At 42.1% G+C, this 25,907-nt stretch overlaps 1 protein-coding gene across 3 annotated transcripts in view; it reads left to right on the forward strand.

Moving 5' to 3' along the window:
• The first annotated feature begins 552 nt into the window (after positions 1 to 552).
• KIF3A (kinesin family member 3A) overlaps positions 553 to 25,907 on the forward strand; it is a 30,783-nt gene continuing 5,428 nt past the window's right edge. Inside the window, exons 1-16 of one of the 3 annotated variants that reach the window (XM_079967965.1) lie at positions 553 to 724; positions 5,069 to 5,342; positions 7,002 to 7,146; positions 7,665 to 7,749; positions 8,156 to 8,261; positions 8,908 to 9,047; positions 10,002 to 10,199; positions 11,346 to 11,520; positions 12,966 to 13,067; positions 16,175 to 16,246; positions 17,882 to 17,890; positions 18,982 to 19,138; positions 20,509 to 20,689; positions 21,697 to 21,807; positions 24,681 to 24,806; positions 25,463 to 25,516. In XM_079967965.1, coding sequence (XP_079824091.1) covers positions 719 to 724; positions 5,069 to 5,342; positions 7,002 to 7,146; positions 7,665 to 7,749; positions 8,156 to 8,261; positions 8,908 to 9,047; positions 10,002 to 10,199; positions 11,346 to 11,520; positions 12,966 to 13,067; positions 16,175 to 16,246; positions 17,882 to 17,890; positions 18,982 to 19,138; positions 20,509 to 20,689; positions 21,697 to 21,807; positions 24,681 to 24,806; positions 25,463 to 25,516 — 1,941 coding nt within the window. In that variant the 5' untranslated portion in view covers positions 553 to 718. The remainder of the gene's footprint in view (positions 725 to 5,068; positions 5,343 to 7,001; positions 7,147 to 7,664; positions 7,750 to 8,155; positions 8,262 to 8,907; positions 9,048 to 10,001; positions 10,200 to 11,345; positions 11,521 to 12,965; positions 13,068 to 16,174; positions 16,247 to 17,881; positions 17,891 to 18,981; positions 19,139 to 20,508; positions 20,690 to 21,696; positions 21,808 to 24,680; positions 24,807 to 25,462; positions 25,517 to 25,907) is intronic. The other 2 variants (XM_079967966.1, XM_079967967.1) reach the window with 2 other exon arrangements.

The raw sequence follows: 25,907 nt of genomic DNA on the forward strand, positions 1-25,907 counted from the left end.
TAGGGCTGTGAAAGACCCTGGAGAGCTGCCCACCTGTGCAACAGACAGTTCCGAGTTACACGGTGCCTACAAGCCCTACGTGGCTTCAAATCAAGCGGCACAGAACACCTGCCCGCCATTTGACGCGATGGACGTTGCTCAAATACTCGCCTCCCCCGAAAGTTTTTGCTCCAACTGCTTCGGACACCATCCGGAGCTGGCGGAGCACATTGCAACGAAGGCAGTAGAATGCCTCTCCTGAGCACTCGAGCGCACTTTCGGCGGCTTCCATAGCTCAGCTGCTCGCGGACTGCCAGCTTAAATGATTGAGACCCAACAACGTGACCCGAGCGCATCCGCACATTCTCCTCCCCGACGCCCCTCTTCCTCCTGGTCTTCCGCGTACTGCACCGCCGCTCTGCCTTCCTTTCCTCCCATTGGCCGCATTCCCACTCCAATAGCCGCCGGGCGCCGGAGCGGCCGCTTCCTTATTGGCTGACAGGCCTCTGCATGACGCAGGCTGAGGACCGGAGGCGGGGAGGAGCGGGGAAGGGTGGGCTGCTCCCGCTGTCATCCCGAGTCGGCGCAGGCGCACTGGGGCCGGCTATTGTGTTAACCATTATTGTAGCGAAGCGGACGGGCTGCCGCCGGCCTCCTGTTCCTCAACGCCCCGCAGTCCCCGGCCGGAGCCCCTCCAGCCCCGCTGAGTCCAGCGCAGGCAGGCAGGCAGGCAGGCAAGATGCCGGTGAGAGACCGCGCTCCCCCTTTCCCTTCCCCGGCGCCTCGGCCCCTTCCCCGCCCTCCCTGCTTCCCTGCGCGCTGCGGGTCCGTTGCTAGGGGCGGCGCTGGCGGAGAGCGAGGCTGGGCGCCGCCGGGTGAAGGGCCGGTAGGGCGGCGGGCTGCAGGGCTTCTGCGGGGGGCGGGCGGTTCTGCAGGCTTATGGGCCGGGGGCGGCGGCTTCGCATGCATTAAACGTGTAGTTGTTGTTGCTGCTGCTGCTGTTAATAATGTGTACCTTGCAGGAGTCAATAACATCTACCTCACCTATTCTATTATTATCTACCTTATGTGTAATATCTACCTTACAGCGGATTTTTTAAAAAGAAAAAGCCACCTACAGAACCGATTGGAAAATTCGCAGTAAAAGCATGTGGGCTGTTGTGAATATTACATATGTATGTGTGTTTGTGTATACATGCATACATATACAGTGCTTTTTCTGGGGGGACGCAGGGGGACACATACCCCTAAACATTTTGTGAACCTTTGTACTTTTGCCCATTTACTCTATTTATTTTTCCCGATGTGAACTATGAAATGGGGATTTTCTTGAATCAAAATGAGAGTACCCCTAAACGTTTTTTAAAGAAAAAAGAGCACTGTACACACACAAATATATACCGTATATATAGAGCGCCCTGGAGAGATGACTTAAAAGGTAAAGGTAAAGGTACTCCTGCCCGTACGGGCCAGTCTTGACAGACTCTGGGGTTGTGCGCCCATCTCACTCAAGAGGCCGAGGGCCAGCGCTGTCCGGAGACACTTCCGAGTCACGTGGCCAGCGTGACGAAGCTGCATCTGGCGAGCCAGCGCAGCACACGGAAACGCTGTTTACCTTCCCGCTAGATGACTTAGATAGAGATGACTTAGGTGCTGCTAACGCAGCCGTTTGACTTCACATCATTGATGTCTCTCAAGACAGATGGATGCCAACCATATATGTATGTATGTATACTGTTCATTGGGCCTGGGCCCTGAAGGAAGTTCTCAAAAGTGAGATTCCTGCAGTATGAAGCCGAAAAACCAGAATGAAATCATCATGCGATTACTTGTTGTGATGCTGTGGATAGATGTACCTCACTGAGCAGGGCCTTCCCTGAAGGCAGTTTTCAAAACAAGGTTTTTGCAGATTGTGGCCATGTTTAAATATGCAATAAAATCATGTGATTATTTGTTGTGATGTTGTGGACATATGCCATACTGGGCAGGGACCCTTGAAAGGCAGCTTTCAAAATGAAATCCACAATAAAATTGTGTGATGTCATATGGTGATCACAGTCAATGCCTTCAGCCTTAAGGCAGAGCAAGTTTTGGTATTTACAGTACTGTGTGCATTGGTGACTGGATTGGTTATCCTGTGTTGAATTAAGCCCTGACTCAGTTTTGTATGTTGGGGATGTCTGTGGAATAAGTGTTTTCTGGGAAATGTGATTGCAAAAGAAATCAAATTTAGCTTGTAAAAGTCATTGAAATCTCCTCAGGTTGACTTAGTATGGCTTATGTTAATTTTGCTTGCATTAGAATATCATGCCTTATACCTACATCCGTGCTGTGAACTTTCACTGAGGCTGTTCATTTACTTTTTTTGAAGCAAAACCAACATTTTTTCCTGTTGTTACAGATGCCACAATGTATGTGTAGTTGAACTTACCGCTGAGTCAGATCCTTTTAATGCATTCTGTTGTGTCTAAGTAAAAGCCTTTTGATGTGTTTGTGATTTCCTTGCTGTGAAGTCATATTCATCCTCTGTAAAGTGGTAGCAACTTTATTAAACGTGTATGCTGTTCTACAGCAAGACTTCCTAGGCAATTTAGCGTGAAAGTCTAGACATCAGAGTTGTCTCAAAATTGGTTAAACTGTGGCTCTCCAGGTGTTGCTGGCTTTTAATCCCCCACCATCCAGTGGGGGTTATCACCATCCTAACAATGGTGACTGGATTTGGGTGGAGTGTGGGTTTCGACTGCTGATAAGTAGGAGTGGTCAAAGGGTTTACGAATGCACACACACATAGGGAATTTTGCAGGACCCTCCCAGATGGCACCCACCAAAGTGGATGCAAGCACATAGGTAAATTAAGGAGTGGATGAAAAACCTTGCCAATACTGCTATTGCTTTTCATAGAAGGACCATTTGCCTATGCCTTTGCTCAGATTTATGATTCTGAGATATGTAATATAGAGAACCAGGCCTTTGGCTGGTTGACATTTGATGCCCTTTTGAAAGGGGGGTTGTTGGATTGTCTTTGTTTTTATTATGTATTTTGTGTTTTTTATACTGTAATTTTTTGTTGTGAGCCACCTGAGATCTACAGGTATAGGGTGGTATACAATTAATAATAATTTAAACAATACATATTGGCGGAGGATGACATAGAGGCTAAGGCTTCAGTCTTAACTCCACTTACCTGGGAGTAAACCCTATTGAATCAACAGGACTGACTTCTAAGTAGATATGGTTAGGATTGTACTGTTGATGCTTAAATTGCCCATATACCACCTTGTGCAAATGCATATCTGACTTAGAATTGTAGAATTGAAAGGAGTATTGCAGGCTATCTAGTCCAACCACTAAGCTTGCTGCAAGAAATCCAGAACTAGGTCATCCCCAGCAAGTTGCTGTTCAGCCTCTTGCTTGAAAACCTTCATCAAGCAAGACCCCAACCCTATTCTGGGTAATTGGTGCTAATGTCAAATTGTTCAAGCAGTTCTGCTAGTGTTCAACTATTAGCCCATTTGAGCTAGTGTCTGTGGCAGCAGATAACAAGTCTTTGCCCTCTTCTGTGTGATAGCCCTTCAGTTTTTTGAAGAGTATATAGTCCCCATCAGTTTTTCTTTTCTTTTCTAGGCTAAATATACTCAGTTCCTTCAGTCTTTCCTCATAAGACCATCTTTGTTGTTCAGTCTTTCCTTCTGACCATCTTTGTTGCCTTGTTTTGAACCCATATTTCAGTTTGTGCCCTTCTTTAAGCGTGGCACCCATGACTGGACATGGTACAGTATTCCAAATGAAGTTGGACTGATTAATGGAGTTTAAAATCACATTTGCCTTGTTTGCAGCTGCATCACCCTACTGACTCATGTCCAGTCTGTAACCAGCTACAGTCCTGAGATCATTTTCACCTGAAATGCTGCCAGGGCAAATATCTTTCATCCAAGACTTGCATATTCGATTTTTTAATTTTCTTTTCACTTTTGCATAAATGCAGAACTTCACAGTTTTATTTTGTTAGCTTTTTGTTTTAAATCATTTTGTTTACAAACATGTATATCAAATAATATTGATATTGGCAATGTTCTTTCAGTGCATGGTATTTATAATATGGTTCACCTAGAAAAAAACATCTCGGTGTAAATCTTTTACTTGGCAAATGTAACACATTTAAATATGGTGTAAACCCTTTTGGAATTTGGGGATTTTACAAAAAAATCTGCAATGCAGTTTGACTTAATTTTGAAACATGTATGCTGTAATCCAAAGAGATATTGGTGCTCCAATATTCTGGCGTCACCCTCTTTTTTGGTCTGTTGATGTTCTCTTTCATTTGGAGAATCTGGGGAAGCATCTTTGAACTCGGAAGTTTGGGAAAGGGCCTATAGTCCCGCTCACCATGGCAAGTACAATAAGTTCCAGCCTTCCCCCTAACTTAGCTGGAAATGAACCCTAAAGTTGTGCTTTGAAGTCTTTGGAGATACAGCGCAAGTGCACAAGTGTGGGGATGATGATCCTCTGCCTCAATTCCAAGGTTGGGACAGGTTCAGGCCCTGATCTTGGAGCACTGAAACAAGCCCCAGACCAGGAGAGGGATGAATAATTCTTCCAGTGGTACAGGGTACCTCTTAATCTGCTGGGTAAATGCAGAGGTAATCCCTGCTCCCTCCCCTGCTTTTTTTTTTTTAATCTTATATCTTGAGAATAAAAGTGTACAAGCATCTAAAACAAGCATCTACAATAAATTTAAGCAAAGGTCGATTTTTCAGTTTCTTGTAGACCTTTCCCGAAGCTTAGAGCTGATATGGGAAGCATGGGAGAGTCCGTGGCCATTGAAAGAAGGTGTGGTGAAGTCAGGGTCAAGTCCTTTCCTCACAACCACTTTGGGTACGGGGCAGAGGCAACCACAAATTTTGAGCAGGTACCAAGGCACACAAAAAAGTTGAAGGGCCTTGAATTTGAGGGATCATTATAACAGTATGCTGTTTCTCTGCCATCAGAAATAGTTGTTATCTAGTAGGTGGTGATTACAGATCACTGCTTTACAGCTTTGCTTCTTTCATGAATTATAATTGGTTATTTACTTTCTTTCTTTATGTAGATTAACAAATCCGAGAAGTCGGACAATTCTGATAATGTTAAGGTTGTTGTTCGCTGCCGGCCTTTCAATGAACGGGAGAAAGCAATGTGTTACAAGATGGCAGTTAATGTCGACGAAATGCGAGGCACTATTACTGTCCATAAAACAGATTCTTCCAATGAACCTCCCAAGACATTTACATTTGATACCGTTTTTGGACCAGAGAGCAAACAACTTGATGTTTATAATTTAACTGCAAGGCCAATTATTGACTCTGTTCTAGAAGGTTATAATGGTAAGTGCTTCTTTGTTGCATAAAAATGATGGTATGAGGGACTTCGTTTTGTAGTAAACATCCTTCTAGAGCTGACCCTTGCTTTATTAAGAATTGCAAATATCCCGTGTTGTTTGCACCTACTGTTCTGCTTAATTACAGAATGCCAACTGTTCATAAAGTGTTCTGCTTCTGAAAAGTGCCTCTGTTTTTCTAATTGCTAACATAATCATCAACAACATTTTACTGTGATTAAGACCTGTTCACACACTTACATAATATTCATCCTTCTGCATTATAATCTCCCAAGTCCTCTTAGAATCATATCTGGTCCCCATCAGACAGCATGTAGATTTCCTCTCCTTGCTGCAGAGGCAACTTTTGTTTAGAGAAATAGTTGTGTCCAGGGATAGCCAACATGGTACCTTCCAGATACAGTTGGACTACCAACACCCACCAGCCTGTTCAGACCTTGGGCTCTATTGCACTCCTCTTTCCCCTTTCTTCTTTCAGTGCAAGCTCATTGACATAGCACTGAACCATAGTTTAGCATTGTGTCCATGCCACGACATGACACCATCCCTGACTTTTCACTTGCTGTTTCTCCAATTCCTGTTATAGGCCTGTTCTCACATTATGTATGTATGTATGTATGTATGTATAATAATAATAATAATAATAATAATAATAATAATAATAATAATTTATTTGTACCCCGCCCATCTGGCTGGGTTTCCCCAGCCACTCTGGGCGGCTTCCATAAAAACCAAAAATACACTAAAATATCACAGATTAAAAACTTCCCTGAACAGGGCTGCCTTAAGATGTCTTCTGAATGTCAGGTAGTTATTTATCGCTTTGACATCTGATGGGAGGGCGTTCCACAGGGCAGGCGCCACTACCGAGAAGGCCCTCTGCCTGGTTCCCTGTAGCTTTGCTTCTCGCAATGAGGGAACCGCCAGAAGGCCCTCGGCACTGGACCTCAGCGTCCGGGCAGAATGATGGGGGCGGAGACGCTTCCATGAATGAATTTGGATACATATACTTGAGTCGTCTCCCCCCCCACACACACACCTTCTGGTGTGTAAGTTGCATTCATATAGAAACCTTGAAGTTTTGTTTTGTTTTTAAGGCGAGAGAGAGAGACCTTATTATGGGACCATGCACCCTTCGTAGTAAATGGGGAAGGTGTGTATTTTGCACTTAGTACAGTAATGTGTATCCTACTATGACAAGTAAGGTGAATTTTGGGCCTGTGTTAGAATTAGAGGAGGGTGTTACTGAACTTGTACATGGAGGCTGCTAGTTAATACTGCTGAGAAAAAAATCCATTAAAAATCAATTTTAATGGGTTTCCCCTTCTGTGCTTGTCCTAGTGATACATGCTTTCTTGATAAGTAACAATTTTCTTCCCCAGTCTAGTGAAACTGACCAGAGGTAATGTTAAATTTCAATCCTCAGTTTAAATGAAATATGAAGAGATGGTTTAGTGAAGGCAAAACTAAGGAGGTGGGAGTGTGTGTTGAGTCTTAGGTTCGCTGTGGCTGGTGCATGTTGTGCTAAGCTAAACCATGATTATTATTTGTTACCCAACCATTGCTATTTACATTGTATAGTCTTAATAGTGCTGCTGGTGTCCAAGAAAGGATTAACAACTTCTCTGCCCTATATTGATTGCAGGCACCATTTTTGCTTATGGACAAACTGGAACGGGGAAAACATTTACTATGGAAGGTGTCCGGGCTGTTCCAGAACTCAGGGGGATCATTCCAAATTCTTTTGCTCATATTTTTGGCCACATTGCAAAGGCAGAAGGTGATACAAGGTAAATCACTTACTTAGAGTGTTAGGTTAGACTGAGGTTTGGATTACTTGTGAACATGGAGGTTGCAGTTTAGCTATTTGTGCTATTATGTCTACCCAAAACCATCCTCCGTGAATTTGTCTGATTTCCTACTAAAGCCACTGGCCATGGTCACATCCTGTGGCGGTGAATTTCACCAGTATGTGTTATACAAAGAAATATCCTTTGTGTGTGCTGGATCTACTGTGTCTGTTTCATTACATGGTCATATTCTAATGTGAGGATGATTATTTTCTCTCTCTGTGACATCATTGTTTTGTAATCTTGCATCATGTTCCCACTTTGGCTGCATCTTGTCCCCCAAAGTCAAAAGTCAAAAATGCTTTCACATTTTCCTACAGGAAACATGCTCCAACCTCCTGATTGAAATAAGATCCCTTCATTATTAGTTTTATATCAGTCTCGTGTTTTGTATATTTGCTTGTAAGAACAAATTAATTCTGAATATGTTCTTTTTTTCTGGGCGCATTAAATTTCAGGTTTTTGGTCAGAGTCTCTTACTTGGAAATCTACAATGAGGAAGTGCGAGACCTGCTGGGGAAGGACCAGACACAGAGGCTGGAGGTAAGCACCAATAACTTTTAAACTAGTGAGCAAAGGGAATAGTATAACAAAATTACTAATGGGCAAATACAAAGTGTTGTCTCCAAATGTCACTCCACTCATCAGAAAACTCTTCACCCCAGCAGCAGCAGCTTCTGTAAATGAAAAAGCGAAGGAAATTATATTTTTGAAAATTCTCACTTTCTTCTTCACCCTCTCTCACGGTGTTCCAAAAATTCCTTAACCCTCTTGAATTTATTTGGTGAAAAGTAAGTGAAAATTGCCTTCCCCCCCCTCCGCTCCACCTTCCATTCACAGAAGCTTCCACTCAAGAGAGTCTTATATGAGCAGAGGGACACAGGGCAGTATTTCTCTAAAGGCTGTTTTTAGGCACTTTCCCAAAATGACTGCCTGATTTGTCTTATAGGTTAAAGAACGACCTGATGTGGGAGTCTATATCAAAGATCTTTCAGCTTATGTTGTAAACAATGCGGATGACATGGACAGAATTATGACACTTGGTCACAAAAACCGTAAGTTGCACATAGCCACCTAGCTGTTCTTGCCTCCGTTATGTGTGGTCGACACATTATGTCTCTGAGGTGGGCAGGGCTGCAAGTTCCATTGCACAGTCAGAAATCCTTGGGCTGACAGAAAGATTTAGTTGGATACCATCCAATTATTGCAGCTTTTCTAAATTATTAATTTGCATACCAACCACTATCCAAGCAGTTCACAGTGGATGCTTTTATTTTTGTAATTACCCTATACATCAGGTTAAACTGAGAGATAGGTTGACTTGCCTAAGTCTGGTAAGGCTACTCAGTTTCATAACTGAGGAAGGATTTGGTTCAGATCTTATCAATATACTACACTGGCTCTTCAGCTGAGCTCTTATGCTCTTGTGGAAAAGAAGAGACATGCCATCCAATTTAGGAAAATACACAATATCTGAATGTTTTTGAAACAATAATCTGGGCAAAGTGTTGCAGTTGCTCTGGTAGTGTCAAAACAGTGTTATTTCAATTGGGGTGCTGTTATTGTTTCATATGTTATTATTGTTATGCATCTTTGTGCATTTATATTATAAACTGCCCTGTGATCCTCAGTTGAAGGGCAGTATAAAAATTTAAATTTTTTAAAACGGAATTGTTAACATAAGCCTTTACTTGTACATAGGTTCTGTTGGCGCCACTAATATGAATGAGCACAGTTCCCGTTCCCATGCTATCTTTACAATTACAATTGAGTGCAGTGAGAAGGGTGTTGATGGGAATATACATGTGCGCATGGGCAAACTGCACTTAGTAGACCTTGCGGTAAGTTGCTACATTCATTTCTTGCAGAGAAGTTGTTGCATGCATTTCTGATGCAGCTGTCTTGGGCTATCTTAACACAAGGGCTGAGATACCATCACAGGCATCACAGGAGACCCTTCTTTCAGAGCCATCTTGTGCGGGTACTCAAAAGCAAGTGTGTCTGTATTAAGTGGTGCTTACTCACAAAAGATTGCTGGCTCAAAGCATTGGGACAACCTGGGCAAATTCACCCAAGCTCAGTTGCAAGGAAGAAGAAGACCATAACTTTGCAGGAAGAGTCTTAAAAGCTTTCACTATGTAACTATCATTAAAATTGTGGAGGATGAGGATCTGTGGCATGTTTTCTTCTGGGAATTGATTTTTGGTTTGTTGGAAAAATGTAGTAGGTTCCCTTAGGTCAGTTGAAACGTCTGTGTCCTAGCTGGACTTTTTCTGCCTACCAGTGTTTAAAATACAGTGTTTGTTCCTGAAAATCCTCAAATAAAAAAACAGTATATCTGGAACTTTATTTGCCTTTCAGCCTGTGTGCCTTTTATAACCCACAGCAATCATGATCTGCCCCTCTGGCTCTGCAATAATGAGGGCTAGGAATGTTTTATTTAATAAAAATGATCCCACTGTTCCCTCTTCCTGCAGTGCAGTAGCTTTGTAATACTTCTTTTTCTTCTTGTTTTCAAGTCTAGACTCCAAGGCATTGCTTGTAGCAGTTGTTATTTTAGGGATGTCATCTGCCCTGGGGTTCCTTGCAGTGTTTCTGGGGTGCAGCTTTTGAGTCATACACCAAGTATGAACTTCTTGATTAACTGAAGTTTCCCCTTTCCTCATTTTATGCAAATGGGCAACCCTAGTCTTTCCTTTTCTAGCTGCTTTGCAGTGTTCTGTGGTCTCATTTGCAGAAAATGCTTGTGCTGGAATTTTCAATGCCTTGTAAATTTCTCCCCTCTCTTTTTCAAGGGATCAGAGAGGCAAGCAAAAACTGGAGCCACTGGGCAACGACTAAAGGAAGCTACCAAAATCAACCTTTCCCTCTCTACCCTTGGGAATGTCATTTCTGCATTAGTGGATGGAAAGAGCACTCATGTGCCTTACCGGAACTCTAAACTGACTCGTCTGCTACAGGATTCCCTTGGAGGCAACTCTAAAACTATGATGGTAATGACGAGAATGTCACATTCAGTTCCATAATGCTCTAGTGAGCCGAGGCAACAGCTTATTGTAATAGCTGCTATTTCTACTTCTCCTTTATGCTGCATTCTCCCATGCTCCTTCCCAAGGAGTTTCCACACAGCACTTTCTCCCTGCTTCCCATTTTGTCCTCACTTAGCAGGGATTTCAGTTGGACAGCTTGTACAATATGCCACACCAGCCCTTAATGGGGATTTTTTAAAGTATGTGTTTGTTTTGCTGCAAAATTGTGTGTGGGATTCAGTTAAGTTGTTGTATACATGGAACAATGTCCGCTAGTACAGCTGGACTCCCCCCCCCCCTTATGTGCTCCCATATACCTTAAATCTACTCTGGCTCAGGTTTGGGGGGCATGTGGGGGAAGGAAAGGGGGAAGGAAGGTCTTGTTGCACAAGTAAACCTTTGTCTGCATGTGTACCCCACTTAGCGCTACCTTGAATTCCACCCTCATTTTATAAGTAATATACACAATATGGGGTGTGTATGTAAAGTTTTAGCTTTCCATGTTTGGGGTTTGGGTTAGCATAAGTCTTGAAAGCATGATAAAGCAGGCAAATACATACAGGAACATTTTTTTTGGCCTGGTGTGTTTAGTGTAATGTAGGAAGTGTTACTAGTTGGTGAAGCGGACATGAACCACATTGATAAATAACTTTATACATTTCTGTGCATTAAAGGAAAGGTGCTAGTTCAGGTGGTAGAGCATGAAACTCTTAATCTCAAGATCATGGGTTTGAGCCCCATGTTGGCAAAAGATTCCTGCATTGCAGGGGGTTGGACTAGATTCTGTGATTCTATGGAGCCACCTCTTTATATATTAGGCTTCCTAACTGGAGTGCCCCCTGTATAAGTTCAGGCCAAACCTGGGCACAGGAATTTGTGAACCAAGTAGGGGTCTCTAACAGCCGGACAACAGACATTTGGCCTTCTGTTATGCTTTGGGCTGAGATCTGTAGAGCAGCCCCATGGCCAACAGATGACAAAACTTTCCCCTAAATGTGATCACTGTGCTGTGCAGTCTGTAGAATTGACTTTGTTTTTCTTCAAACTGTAGTTTTCTAGGCTCTTGCTTCCACCCAGCTTTTTGTACATAGCTTTATTCTTCTTTCTTAGTGTGCAAACATTGGTCCAGCAGACTACAATTACGACGAGACTATCAGCACTCTGCGATATGCCAACCGTGCCAAGAATATCAAGAATAAGGCTAGAATTAATGAAGATCCAAAGGATGCTTTGCTTCGCCAATTTCAAAAAGAAATTGAAGAACTTAAGAAAAAGTTGGAGGAAGGTAACCTGCCAACTCTTTTCTACCAGTTCTTTTTCAATAGAGATTACAAGCAGGTAGTAGAAATAGCACTGAGTGTCCAAATTACCTTTATAATTTTCCAAATGGCAGAGAAATTCTGATTGTTAAAATGCTTAAAAGATTTTGAACCTGTCCTCATAGGAAGGCGTGGGGAACCTTTGGCCCTCCAGGTGTTGCTGAACTACAACTCCCATCTGCCCTAGCGAGCATGGACAATGGCCAGGGGTGATGGGAATTGTAGTTTGGCAACATGGAGGGCCAAAGGTTCCCCAGACCTGCTGTGGGGTGTACAGAATGACACCCCCTTTAATCCTCACAACCTTTTGAGGTGGGTTAGTGAGAGTGAGCAACTGACCCCTAAGTCAGTGTATTAGAACCCGAATATTCCCAAATCTAAGTCAAGTACTTGAACCACTACATCATACTTGCTCTGAACTTCAAATTAGTGCTTAATTCCTTTCAGTAAAATATTACATCTGCCCACTAGATGGTACCTGGAGCTAAGAGTAGATTGCCGGTTACTTGTTTTTCTTTGTTTAGGCTTGCCTGCAACTAGTGTTTTACTTATTTAACAAAATTTATATGCTGCTTGATTGAAAGTAGAACCTATAAGTGGTTCACACACAAAAACCACATTAAAATTGTTAATAAAAAGTGTTTAAAAAGTATTTTTTATAATTAAAATTGACAGTTAAGCTAAAAGCAGATTAAAACACATGTCAACTATTACATGTCTGGATACATTTGCCTAAACAAAAATACTTTTAGCAGACACTAAAAATAATAATACAGAGGTTCGCAAACTGGTCTACAGACAACCAGTAGTCTATAAGTTTCATTCAAGTGGTCTGGTGAGCAGTAGCTGAAAATGTAGTGCACTAAACATACTGATTTCTAATTATATTTTTATTGCTTCTCTTATACTGTATCTTATATTTTATTAGTTGTTCTATGAAATTCTAATTGTAATACAATAAGAAACAATGTAATAAATAAAAAGCAATAGAAATCACACAGCATCTAGCACAGCTCAATACAATTGCTACAATAGGTAGAAAAATCATTAAGTGGCTTGCTAAGATTCTTTGATATTTTCACGTGGTCCACCCGGAGGAAAAGTCTGGAAACTACTGAAGGCAGAGCAAAGGCACCTGCCTGATGTCAAAGGATACAGCAAAGTCAATTTGATAAAGACCAGGCCCACATCCAGCTGCTAATGGTAGTCTGTTTGGTCTGCCAGGCTTCCTTGCAGTCCGATTTTCTAGGAAGGGTGGGAAAGGAAATTGGACAGAACTAGGGTGAGTTTTAAATTAAGATAATGAAGTGTATGGGTGCCTTGCTGATGTAACAATAAGCTGTAGATGAGCACTGACTGAAGAGTGTCTGTTTCTTGGATAAGCCGCTAAAAAACCCCAATAATACCATAGGGGAAGAGATCTCTGGCTCTGAGACGAGTGGCTCTGAAGATGATGATGAAGATGATGATGGGGAGATTGGAGAAGATGGAGAAAAGCGAAAGAAGCGAAGAGGTAAGGTGCTGAAAAAATATCTGTATTTTGCTGTAATTATCATGGCTCTTTTAGAAGTGTTGGAATTGCTTACTTAAAAGATAAATGCTGTTTCCGCTTGCACAACACACTTGTGCTAGTTTTCTTGAATAACGTGGCTCTTAAGTGACAGTATGTTCATAGTTCAGGAATTCACAGGTATTTGAGTTCTTGGTTGATTTTTTTCTCAGCAATTGTAACAGGGAGGGTGCACGGGTAGTCAGATAATCTGGGTTGTATGAAATGCTATAAACTGTCAAGGGTTGTGCATATCAAGGTGGTCACTGTCTTGTCTCAATACTTTGGTGTACTTTGTACAGGCTTTTTTATTTTAGGATATACACTTGACTCTTGAAAATACTACTGGAAAGCAAGCTCCACTGAACCAACATGTTAGTGCTTGGATTTTGATTGTGTAGCTGGAGAGATCTAGCTGTGAACATATTTGATGTTCAGCCACAGTTGCCAAGGAGTTTGCTGTATGGGCCTCTCTGTGTTTATGCCATGCTCATTCCTAAGGAAACACCTTGCCCCATCTGCAAATCTGTTGCATCCTCCTGTTATCTTCCTTTTGGGAATGAGGGAGCAGTGGTGACAGGTCTTTTAATCATTTCTTTCTAAAGACAGTTGCCTTATACTGAGAGACCCACTGGGCCATCTAGCTCAGCATTGTGTGCACTGATTTGCAACAGCTCTCCGGGGTGTGACTGAGTTCTATCCCAAGCCTCCTTGAACATGCTAGGGATGGAACCAGGGACCACTGGCATGCAAAGAAGATGCTCTGCCAGATTCTGTTTTCTCTGTAAATAGAAATCCATATATTTTATCCATAACAACATAATCCAAACAACATAATCATAAACCTGAAATAATTTCATCCATTTAAACCACATACAAAGTCATGATTTTAACACAGAGCCCTCACAGCACATTTTTAAATTAGTGTGAAAAGAAAATTGAAGTTCAATCCCAAGTTATCAGCATAACTTGATGCATTCTGTAAACTAATTTCAGGCTTACATGCAAGCAGATTAGGCAAATGTGATGCTCCCATCTATACTTTTTACCTTTGGCTAAAGAAGTAAATAATGAAATTGATTTAAACATGAATCAACTGAATACTTTGAAGTTTTTGCAAACTTTTTCTTCTTGTTAAATATGCCTCTTGTAGCACCAAGGATATTGACCAGATCCTCACGCTCATGCATTTCCTCACTGTGACACCCCATGCTGGGAGGTCTAGCACTTATTTGAACATATTTAAAACATACAGCTGCATATTGGACCTGCCAGAGAACAGGGCAAGGAGATTCTGTGGCTAGCTGAATGCAGAATCTCTTGGTTGGAATGTTGTCTTCATCAGTGTTGGGGAACCTATGGTCCACAGGCCTAGTAGGGCATGGCAGTGGTCCTAATTAAGACTTTAAAACTGTTTTCCCCAAGCCACACCCACCTGCCCAACACTTGACATCAAGTGTGACACAACTAAAGACATGCTTGGATTTGGGTGCGCTAGGCAGTTTCCCATTAGTAGTTTTCTAGTGCAGCCAATGGGGCTGTGCTCAATGCCCATCTCAGTGCCAGCTGGGAGGGCCCTGCCAGCATTGAGCCATGGAGCACGGGGGAAGTAAAGATCTGGTTCCCAGCACCCAATCTATATGCATTAAGGTGATAGATGAGCCTGAATTTTCTTTATCTTTATCATGCATGGCGGAGGGAGAGAAGGCCTGAACAGGCCTTGTGTTGTGTCTGTTTAAATCATGAGTCGCTCAGTGGGTCTAAACCCTTCCTGCATTAGAAAAATAAATAGGTGTCTGCTCTGTTGACATTCCTTCAGTGGGTTTCTGTCTTCTGCTTAGATTTGTATATGTTTTTGTGCAACTAGTGTTCGTTTATGGGTCTGAAAAGCTAGTATTGCTAGATGGTCTGTCTGATCTGTGCTCTCATTCTGAAGCAGTGGGTATTTAATAAAAATCCTGACAATTTCCTTGATCACAGTGAAGAGGAGCAGGCTTATTTATGGTCATGCTGCCTCCAGATTTGTTCCGGTTTCAGAGCAGTGTGCAGGCTTGTTGCAAGATCTCTGATCCTATTCAGTTCTGAGCGGAAGAGTCACTCTCATTTAGTAATAACAACTTCTGGCTTTATTCTTATCCAAGCTGATTTCTTATTGTCGGGCAGCTAAGATGAAACTAAGATGTTTCTGAGGGTGAAGCTACCTGCCTATGGCATCATAACAGTAATTTTGAAGCTAGTTTTTCAAAAATGGCTTCATTGCCCACCCGTCACCCTGCTCCACTCAACTGCCAGAGTTTTGTGGGAACAAAGAGGTTCTAAAGTAAGTGATGGTGCTGTTTGAACCAAATTAAGCACACAGCTTACCAGTTATCCCTGTACACGTGAAAACATGCACAGCTATTCATTAGTTTTGTGACAGGGATTGGCATGGGGAAGATGGATGTGAGGCTCAAAATGGTGGTCCGAAGAAGGAAATTATTTAACCTGTTAGAAGGGATATGGTGCCTATTGCATTCTTTCACATTCTCATGAGATGTAATTCAGAAGTGCAGTCCCCCCTCCACATGCTCAATTCTTGACTTGAGGTTAAATGTAAATCTTGGCTGCATCCCTTTGAGCCATAGACCACAGGGTGCTACCATTCAGATGTCTTTGTTCCAATGTTAAAGGTCTGTGTCCTTTTCCTTCTTCCAGATTGCTTCCTTGTTCAGTTTCCCATTTATCCATTGCTAGTCACAGTTATTAAGTGACCCAACACCGAAACTGTTTTATTGAAAAACACCACGTTGACTGCTAGAAGTGAGAGAGGCACACTTTCCCTGAGACCAAGGCAACTGTCAATTGCCTCAGTTGATTATTATTATTTAGCTAAGCCACTAAGATGACTTGGGTCATTCAGTCATGTGCAACACTGCAGCTGTACACAGGAAGACGATGAAAATGGGATTGTGCAACATGAAACCAGTCACTCTGAGCTTCTTGTCCTTTAGAGCTAATGCTTAGCATGTGTTTCTTTCATCTTGTTTCTTCTTTCTTGGGTTTTCCATGGGGCCTGCTTCTCTGTTTTCCAGGCAGTAGCAGCAGCAGTAGTTCAGACTCTACATGCTCTGTCATAGAGAAACCTCTGGATAAATCCTTCACTAGTGAGTGGGAGCTCTTTGGTCATCCAGTGAAGTTTTGGCCTTTCCATAACCTTTGCACTCTTTGTTTTGATGCTGCATTTTGCTCCCTGTCCACAACATTGGTTTTGTTCAGAGTGAAATGTGGATTCTTCCCCACCCACCTACCCAAGTTAAAGCATGTTTTTTATTCCCCTTTGCTGCTTCAAACTTCTTGTGGAGGGTGGTGGTGGGGAGAGAACTGTTTGAGATTAATCTTTGGCTAAATAGCCGAGGACCGCAAGAATGCATGTTAGTACTGGTCATATAAGGTGGCAGGAAACGAGTGGATTTTTGGGGCATTGGGTGATGTTCTCTAAAATCATAGCTTTATACTGATATACAGTCGTATATATTTCAGTAGGATGTTAACAATCTTTCTCTAGATATATATATTTTGGAAAAGTTGCTAAGCAAGTGTGCATAGTTCTGTAATCTTCCAGAAAACTGGCTGAAACTATTTAACGCTAAACAAGGAAAAACTTCACACTCCTTTCCTGGGCCAACAAGCTCTTCTTGCACAGAGGCCACTTGCCACCAGCCTCTACAATATGTGTTGGCATTTCTCCTTCTGCACATCAGAAGGAGTGACTGGGAAATCCCTGCACCTGTGGGACTTACTGTGTATCTTGGAGCTGCTAAGTTGCAGCATTTAACTGTTGTGGGTAGACATGTCAATTTTGGTGCTGATGAGGTAGAACAAGGTTCAAGGGTTTTTTATTAGGCACTTTTTATTAACAGTTGGAAACAAATGAGCTGCATCTTCTGCTTCTAACCACTGATCTTAATCACAATGGGATGTTCTCATTTGAAGAACACTTTCGGTCCGCAAAATAACCTTGAGCTTGAAAGGAGCGTGTGGCATAGATTGGGCTTTCAGGTTTTAACAAAAACTATTCTTCCCATTCTGTGACCTCTTTCCCCCTTTCCTGTTCTTTGCATGTTGCATGTTTTCATTGCATTTGTTCCTTCTCCCCCAATGCTACTACTTCTCTTTGATGGCACCAGCTAAAATTTACCACTTTGCCTCTGTGGAAGCACCTGAGTTTCTAGAAACAAAACTATGCAACTCCCAGCTGAAATTAACATTGAAATCTTATGAACTCTCCTACATGTGTGATTGGTCATGTGAGATGCAACAGCCGATTGGCAATTTGCTCAAACGCCAAGTAAGCTTAACTGGACATTTATGGCAATTGGCTACGTCAACATGCTCTGGTTTTAACTGAGGGTAGTAGATCACCCTCTTGGATGTTTCTTAGAGCATGATCTTTGTGAGAGGCTTGCAGCTTGAACAGCAGAATTTAGCATAATATTGTTGAGAGAAACAATGTTATCCTCCAATGTACTGAAGATTAATGATACTCTTCAGTATAATTTGGGGCAGCGATGATCATATTTAATCTTGCATTTTGGAATTTTAATTTGCTGGTTTTTCTTTCCTTTTTGTCTATGGAAGCATATTTTGATGAATGCTTTTACTTAAGATCTTGTTTCTTTTTTTCTTTTTGTAAAACAAATCAAGCCAATAATGTGTTTCTTTTTTCCCTCCCCACCCACTTCCTTTGTGCGTGTGCTGCCTCTCTGCGATTTGTTTGCCTCTTCCTCTTAAAATGCAAGATCAATCAGGTTGGTGTGTTTGATTTGCACTCCATCTAATACAGTTGAAACTGCTTAATATTTTGTTAAGAATGCCTAGATTTTTCTCTCAGACCTCCATTCAAGATGCCCCCAAATATCTTAGACAGTGTTAATGGATCCAATGCAGTTCTACACTGAACTGTCACCACTTGAGCAAAGCTTTTCTGTGTGTGACATTATCCAAATGTAGCTGTGGGAAAGAGCAAGGGTAGTCTAGGGATTTCCCTTTACAGCAGCAATAAAACTGTTGCTCCTTTTCAAGATATAATCAGTCTAGATGTATCCAGATAGCCTAAGATGTGGGGGCAAGAGAGGGGAGAGCAAAATGGGGCAAACAAAGTAATGATTCTTTCCCCCCACCCTTCTTTTTCTTCCCTCAAATCGCAGTGCAAAGTTTTCTTTTGGTTTTGCAAACCTGCTTTTAGCTTTTGTACCCCTTCTGTCACGTTAATTTTGTTCCTTCATACATATATCTTTTATTTTTCTGTTATTCTGACTATATACATTCTAATTATTAGTTTTAAAATGCTGGCCTCTTTAGGTACATGTGGCTGTTGTGTGTCTTTTAAAGTAACTTCCAAATTGATTGAGTTACAGAAAACATTCTGCAATTAATTTGATATACAACTGTCCTTTTCTAAATCAGCAATTTATTCCCTATGTTACAATTCTTCATTCCAATCACTGATTCTCAGCAGATGATTGTTATGATAATTATTTGGGTTTTTTAAAATCACTCACACCTCTAAATAAATTAGAATTCTGTTATATGGCTGGAGGACATTTTTGAGGGCAAATGCTCCAGGGCAAATATTTTGATAAAACTTTCAGCTCCTAGTAAATAATTAAAAAACAATCACTAAGATGGAGCAGGGCTATCACCAGTGTTGTTCTTTCTTTCTCTTACAGTTGTGCATTCCTGTAGCTTCTGAGTTAATAGTAGCAGCCGTAGGCTCTTTAATTCTTGTTATAACAACTAATCTAATTTTTTTAATGATAATTCACATATTGGGACTATGTATGTATGTATGTATGTATATGCTTGATTTATTTAAACCTGCACTTGGCTCTCCTGAAAGGAAAGAAGAAGGTTTCTCCTGACAAGATGATAGAGATGCAAGCGAAGATTGATGAAGAAAGGAAGGCTCTTGAAACAAAGCTTGATATGGAAGAAGAAGAAAGAAACAAGGCCCGGGCAGAGCTGGAGAAGCGGGAGAAAGACCTGCTTAAAGCACAGTGAGCAATGCTGAAATTGGAATAGAATCATGTTTGCCGTTTGTATAGAATTACATGGTTGCAATCCTGTGAAGCAAATCGGTATGATTGTCAGGCTCAGGCTGAGAGAAAGTGGCCTGCCTAAGGCTCCATCGTGATTTTATGGCAGGAGTGACATTCAAATCCAGGACTTCCTGCCTTCATAGCTCAGTCTCTTAGGTGGCACAGCTCATTGGTGATAAGGGCATGTTGAGATTTGGTTTGAGATGTGGTTGGGGGCATTTCAAGTGCATTTGGGATCTTGGCAAGGTCCCCAAAGTGGGAGGATTTGAATTGTATGTACACGTGTGTACACACACACACACACACACACACACACTGCTTGCCTGTCAAGGTATAGAAGTTAACTTATGAAGCATCTTGCTCACAGTGGCAATAGACCAGACATGGCCAAACATGGCCCTCCAGATGTTTTGGGACTACAACTTCCATCATCCCTAGCTAACGGGACCAGTGGTCAGGGATGATGGGAATTGTAGTCCCAAAACATCTGGAGGGCCGAGTTTGGGGATGCCTGCAATAGACCCTGCCTTGCAACAGCTCATTGACACTTTGGGCATGCATACTTTATCATGCACTCTAAAAACCTTCTTTGGGAGACTTGCACACTCCAAAGACCCCAAATGTAACTGGAATGCTCATGCATACACCCCACACATACAGTTGCATTTTTCATATCCCTCTTTTGTGATTGTTCACAGGCTAAAGAAAGCTTTCTCTCTTCCTCTCCATCCCACCCTCTACAGACTTTCAGGCCATGCATTCCAAACATGCATTCCTTGCCTACATGCAGTTCTCCAATATGTACAACTTCCCCCGCACCACAGATATACTGTGGGGCTGTTCAGATGTTAGTCTGTACCAAGGAGAGTTGACGGGGTTTAATAAAGCCTCTGTTGTCTAATGCTCTCCCCTGCCCCCCACAGTTTGCACAGTTCTACAGAAGATGCTAAATAAATAAAGAGAACTGGGAGTGGGGACAAGATCTAGAACCTTCTGTCTTGCCCTCTTTGCAAACATCTTGAGAGCACAGCAGGACAGCAAACTAACAGAGATTTTTGAGAGAACAGGGTGAGACTGTCTCCTTCTAGCAGCTCCTAGTGGATTGAAAAGTAGGCCCTGTTCAGCCCAGCTAAATTTAAGCAAGCACTAGGGAACAGGCTTAAGTCTTCCTACAGTGGTTGCTTGTTTTCTTACATTTATTTATTAGATTTAAAGGAAACTGTTTGGGATTTCGGGCATGCAGTGTGTGGGCCCCTCAACTGAAGTTGGAGATCTGTATGTAGCTTTAGAATCGTTACGATTCCCCCTCCCTTCCTGTTTTTATCCAGGCAAGAACATCAGTCTCTTCTGGAGAAGTTGTCAGCCTTGGAAAAGAAAGTGATCGTGGGAGGTGTGGACTTACTGGCAAAAGCAGAGGAGCAGGAGAAGCTTCTAGAAGAATCCAACATGGAGCTGGAAGAGCGTAGGAAAAGAGCAGAGCAGCTCCGGAGGGAGCTTGAAGAGAAAGAGGTTGGATTTTGCTGCCCTGTTCAATTGCTGTGTTTTGAAAAGGCATTCACAGTACTTTTCTTTACCTGCATGTTGTGCATGTGCAGGCAAGACGAAGGCACATTTGAAATGAGAGGCAGGAGATGGTATCGACGTTTGTAGAACATGGTGATCCCTGAAAGATTAGATATCTTCCGCTTTAGTGTGCTATCACACTTGCTCAAGATAGGTGTTTCTGTTTGGTGTCTGAAAGATTCCTGTCCATGTTGAGGGAATAAGCTTGTCCAGATTACAAACGATTAGAGAGAATTTGGCTCTAGTGCCAGGGGAAGCTTTTCCATCTACACGCCCTAGCTGTAGAACTGGGCCCAGAAACTAAAATGTGCAGGAGCTCAGCATGCATCACTGCAAGAACTTCAGTAGAGGTAGCAGAGGCACTTGAGTGGGAGCCACAGAAATGGCGTCAGAGCTTTACAAAGGGGAAAAAAAGAATAGTGGGTTAACTTCCATAAAGGCTGTCCCAGTGAAGGGAAGGATAGAGAGGAATGGGAGTAAGAGAACAGCAAGCTGAAAGAAGGATGCTTCAGACTTTGCAGGGCTTGAGGAGGTAGAAGCTGGAAACCTGGCAATAAAGAAAGAGTGACACCTTTTTCTCTCCTTGGCTGCTTAAACATCCTATGGTCTTTTAAATGGGTTTGTGGAAGGTGGTTATTTCTTTGTTTTTGTTATGCATTTTGTGTTCTCATTTTGTATTTTTATGCTGTAAACTGCTCTATGATGAAGAGCAGCATACAAATTGAATAAATAATGATAACAACTTGCCAGTAGAGACTTTTGAAACAAAGTGATGGTGTGGGGACAAAATGGAGGTGAGGTGGTGCTGTGAGGCAGCCGTTTACATAGGATTCCTACATACACTTGTTAAGTGACTCATCCCCAAAAGCCAGGACTGAATAGCACCCTCCCACCAGCACATCACTTTGGACAATTCTGTCTAACTTGTGGCATTTTTAATAATTTGCAAACAGCAAGAGCGTTTGGACATTGAGGAAAAGTACACCAGCCTTCAGGAGGAAGCACAAGGGAAGACCAAGAAGCTGAAAAAAGTCTGGACAATGCTAATGGCAGCCAAGTCAGAGGTCAGTGTCATAAAGTGTCATAAAGTGTCATAAAGATATGAACATGCAAATGGCCCTTGACTCTTGTACAAAGAAAAGGTGGTGTTGCTCATGTTGGGAGTAAGAAAGAACCACAGAAGGAAATAGCATGGAGTGTGTGAGAGTCATATGGCTGTTCCAGAGTATTTGGTTATTTACGTAAGTGAACACATATACTGTTAGTATATGCTAACAATGCACACATATACAGGGTCATCAGTGTGCAGTGTTCCTTACATGATAACGTAAGCATTAAACAAAATATTGGAAAGAGCTCACTTAATTTTCCTTGCCAGGTGAGATGAGGTTGGTGGCAACGGGGGGGTGGGGAGCTTCTCAGTGGTTATGTCTCACCTGTGAAATGCTTTTCCCTGACTGGTACAAGAGTTACCACCCATCTTTTTGTTTTAGAAGTCAAGTAAAACTTTTTTCTTCTCTCGGGTTTTTGATGGTTTCATTGACTTATTTTTTTAAAAAAATAATATTTATTACTTTTAAACACTACAAAAAAGGAAAGAAAAAAGGGAAAAAAAGAAAAAAGACAATACAATACAATATAAAAACACAACACTAACGCAATAAACAAAACAAAACAAAACAAAGACAGTTTAGCACACATCATACAATTTCAGTATCTTATCTTTCATTCACTTGTTTCAACGACCTCCTCACACCTCCCTTTTTGTATTCCACTTCTATTAATTGTTTCAGCAATTCCTTTCCATCTTCCTCTATTTTCTGTCCTATAATTATCTTAACATATTCTAGCCTTATTTTTCCTTTAATACTCTAATAATCTATTTATACCTAATTCCTTATAACATTTCTACTAAAGCCATATAACTTCATTCCAACATTTTTCTAACATTCATTAATTTTACAATATTTCTATAAATAGTCTTTAAACTTTTTTCCAATCTTCTTCCACCGACTCTTCTCCCTGGTCTCAGATTCTGCCAGTCATTTCCGCCTATTCCATATAGTCCATCAACCTGGTGATCTTCTGTCCGATGCTCTTAGCTCTTTTCCAAGTCCCTTCTGCAGATCTTCTTCATATTTATACAAAAACTTTACTTTGTCTTCTACTGATCTTATTTTTATTTTCCTTCCTTTAAAGCTGAAGAAGTTTCATTGACTTATTTAATGTTTTGTTAGCTTTTAATTGTTTTTATAAGTCTTATGCTATTACATTGATTTTATTTCAGTTTATTCTTCTTCTGCTTAAGTTTTATTATCCTCTGAGTGCCCCTTTAGTGAAAGTGCGCAGCACAAAAAAATGCTCTGCTATTTGTAAACCTCAATAATCGATAGCTTATAAAAATGGCACCTGTTGAGCTAATAACTTGAAACTTGGCATACATGATTTGCCTGATGAGGTCTGGGAATGAGCTGAATTTCAAATTGATTCAGTAAAAATTTCCACAGAAAAGCCAGCTTAAGCAAGCTGAAGATGAACCCTTTTTACTGCCATATTTATTATACCAGTATATCATATGTTTGTTTGTTTTTTACAATTTTGATTAAAACTACTGGTGGACTTTATTCAGACTTGTCAAAGAAGATGCACTTTCATTGGTTTGGTGAAGTTCTGAGAAGCGGTTCAAAAGTAATCATTTTTTTTAAGCCTGTGGCAGTAACTAAATTTTGAAGTGAAAATTTACCAGGGCTTCAGTGTTTGCTAAGGGAGCCACCTGGTGGATAATGTAAGCAATGCCTGTTTCTCTAGCTATGGGATATACAGCGGTACCTCCGGTTGCGGACAGGATCCGTTCCGGAGCTCCAGTCAGATCCTGAGGTTTCCACAACTGGAGGCACTGCTTCTGCCCATGTGTGTGTGGCGAAACATTTCCAGATTTGTCCCTATCGCAACCCAAAGTTTACATTACCCAAGGGTAACGTAAGCCAAGGTGCTACTGTAACAGAATGGTGCAATGGTTAGGTAAGGGATTGTCAATCTTTTTAGGCTTCTAGACACATTTTGAAAATGATAAACTGTTGTGGGGGGTCACAACGCACAACCATGTGTGTACGTCCCCCCATGCCCCACTCAACACTGCAGCACCCTCCTACATACACTGACACAAATGTGCATACACCTCTAAGGATGGCGAAGGGTGCTAGAAGAGGGTCCCTCTGCATAGTTCCTTCTCAAAATTTCTCTAGCAATACAGTAAGCTTGGATGCTTTATAAGACCATATGAGATCCAGACAACATGGGACATCTTCGTTGGTCCCTTCATCCTCCCAATCTGGCGTTGGGCCTGAAAGACCAAGGAAGTGAGCACTATTTCTGTTGATTTTGAAGAACAACCATTTACAGAGCACATCTGTTAAGACATCAGCATAAGCCTCCACGCTTGGGTCAATATGAAAGAGCCTTAATGCTGGTGCTAAACTGCCATGCTTTTTGTTGATCAAGTCATGCCTGTTGGCTTCATCATTGTTTTCCTTATTCTTCTGTGAGCTAATTTGAATGTCCTTTTAATTGAAAGTGGCCAAAAAATAAATAAAAAGTAGGTTTCCTTAACTTCCTTAACCGGTAATTTTCATTTGCTGGAATTACTTTCCACCAAATGGTTAGAATGGGGAGAAAGAATAATGGAGAAGATGAAAACAAATTAATGCTGGGTTGGGGCCTGTTCGTTTTTAAAACCACCAGATGGAAGGGGCTTTGACAGGTACAAGTTCATTCTCTCAGAATGAACTGAGCATGAAAACACTCTTTAAGTATGATGCCTGATTTGGCATGGGATGATCACGATTATCTTTACACCACGAGCTTTATGTGTCTGGTTGAATAGTCCATTTCCTGGTTGTCGCTTCCTGATGGCTTGCTTTATAATTGGTATTCATAGATGGCAGATTTGCAACAAGAACATCAGAGAGAAATTGAAGGCTTATTGGAGAACATTCGACAGCTCAGCAGGGAGCTTCGTCTTCAAATGCTTATCATTGACAACTTTATACCTCAGGATTATCAGGTACAATAACTGAAGGAGCCCTGTATTTGTTTTGAGAGACTGAGCAATAATGACCCCGGAAGCGGCCTTTTTCACCCTCAGGAGCAGTTATGTTAACAGAAGCTGTATACTTGCACCTCCCTTAGCATAGTTTCCCAAGCTGCCCTTGTTGTGTCTGAATCTCAGACAGGGCCAGCTTACCCATAAGTGCTAGGGGTGTGGAGCACCCAGGCGCCAGGCTCTCAGGGGCGTCAGGCCGAGAGTCCAGGGCCGAGATTTGGAGTCCGGGGATTGAAGAGCCAGGCCAGTCAACAGCCACTGCCAAGTGGAGCAGAGCCCTTCAGAGCGCCGCAGGCTTTTATGCTGCTGGCCAGCTACGCCCGCTTGCACGCCTGGGATTGGCGGCCTGTCGAGAGGCCCACCTAGCGCATGCACACACACTGCTCACATGAGGCGCACAGCTTCCCTCCCAAGCCTCTGTGGGGATTGCTCTCCTCCCTCTGCCCGCAGTGGCATGGGAGAGAGTTGCGTGCCCCCCCCCAAAAAAAAGCTCAACAACTTAGGGGCGTTGGGCAGTTTTTTGCACCCCAGTGCCACATATGCCAAAGATGGCCCTGATCTCAGAGGTCATGCACCTGTGTTACTTTCCCCCCTTCTCTTCTGATTTTTCTTTCAAGGAAATGATTGAAAACTACGTTCACTGGAATGAAGATATTGGAGAATGGCAGCTGGTACGTAAGCACAGCTGCAATGCATGGGAACAGTGATGGGAAACCCAGTGGCGGTCAACAGGGTGGTGGCAGCACATACCTAGTCACCTGTCACTGCATCTGTTGGCGTGGCTTACTGGGATGTGGAAGGACAGCAAGGTCTGTACAGTGCTAAACCACAGGCACAGCTACTCAGGGCTTCCATCAGTGCATATGCACTGCACCAACTTCATCCCTCTCCAGTAAGCCTCAGCAGCGCTGGTGATAGGAGGTCAGGTAAGCTCTATTGCCCTGCCAGCTGCTACCAGGGCAACATTAGGACAGCCTGAAGGACCTTGATCTTTTATGTTATACCCCCTTTATTATCAGGACTTCCCATATTGTGTTGCTAGACACAAAAGCAGTAACCTAC

Source organism: Podarcis cretensis (assembly GCF_951804945.1).
Source record: "Podarcis cretensis genome assembly, chromosome: 2".
NCBI lineage: Eukaryota > Metazoa > Chordata > Lepidosauria > Squamata > Lacertidae > Podarcis > Podarcis cretensis.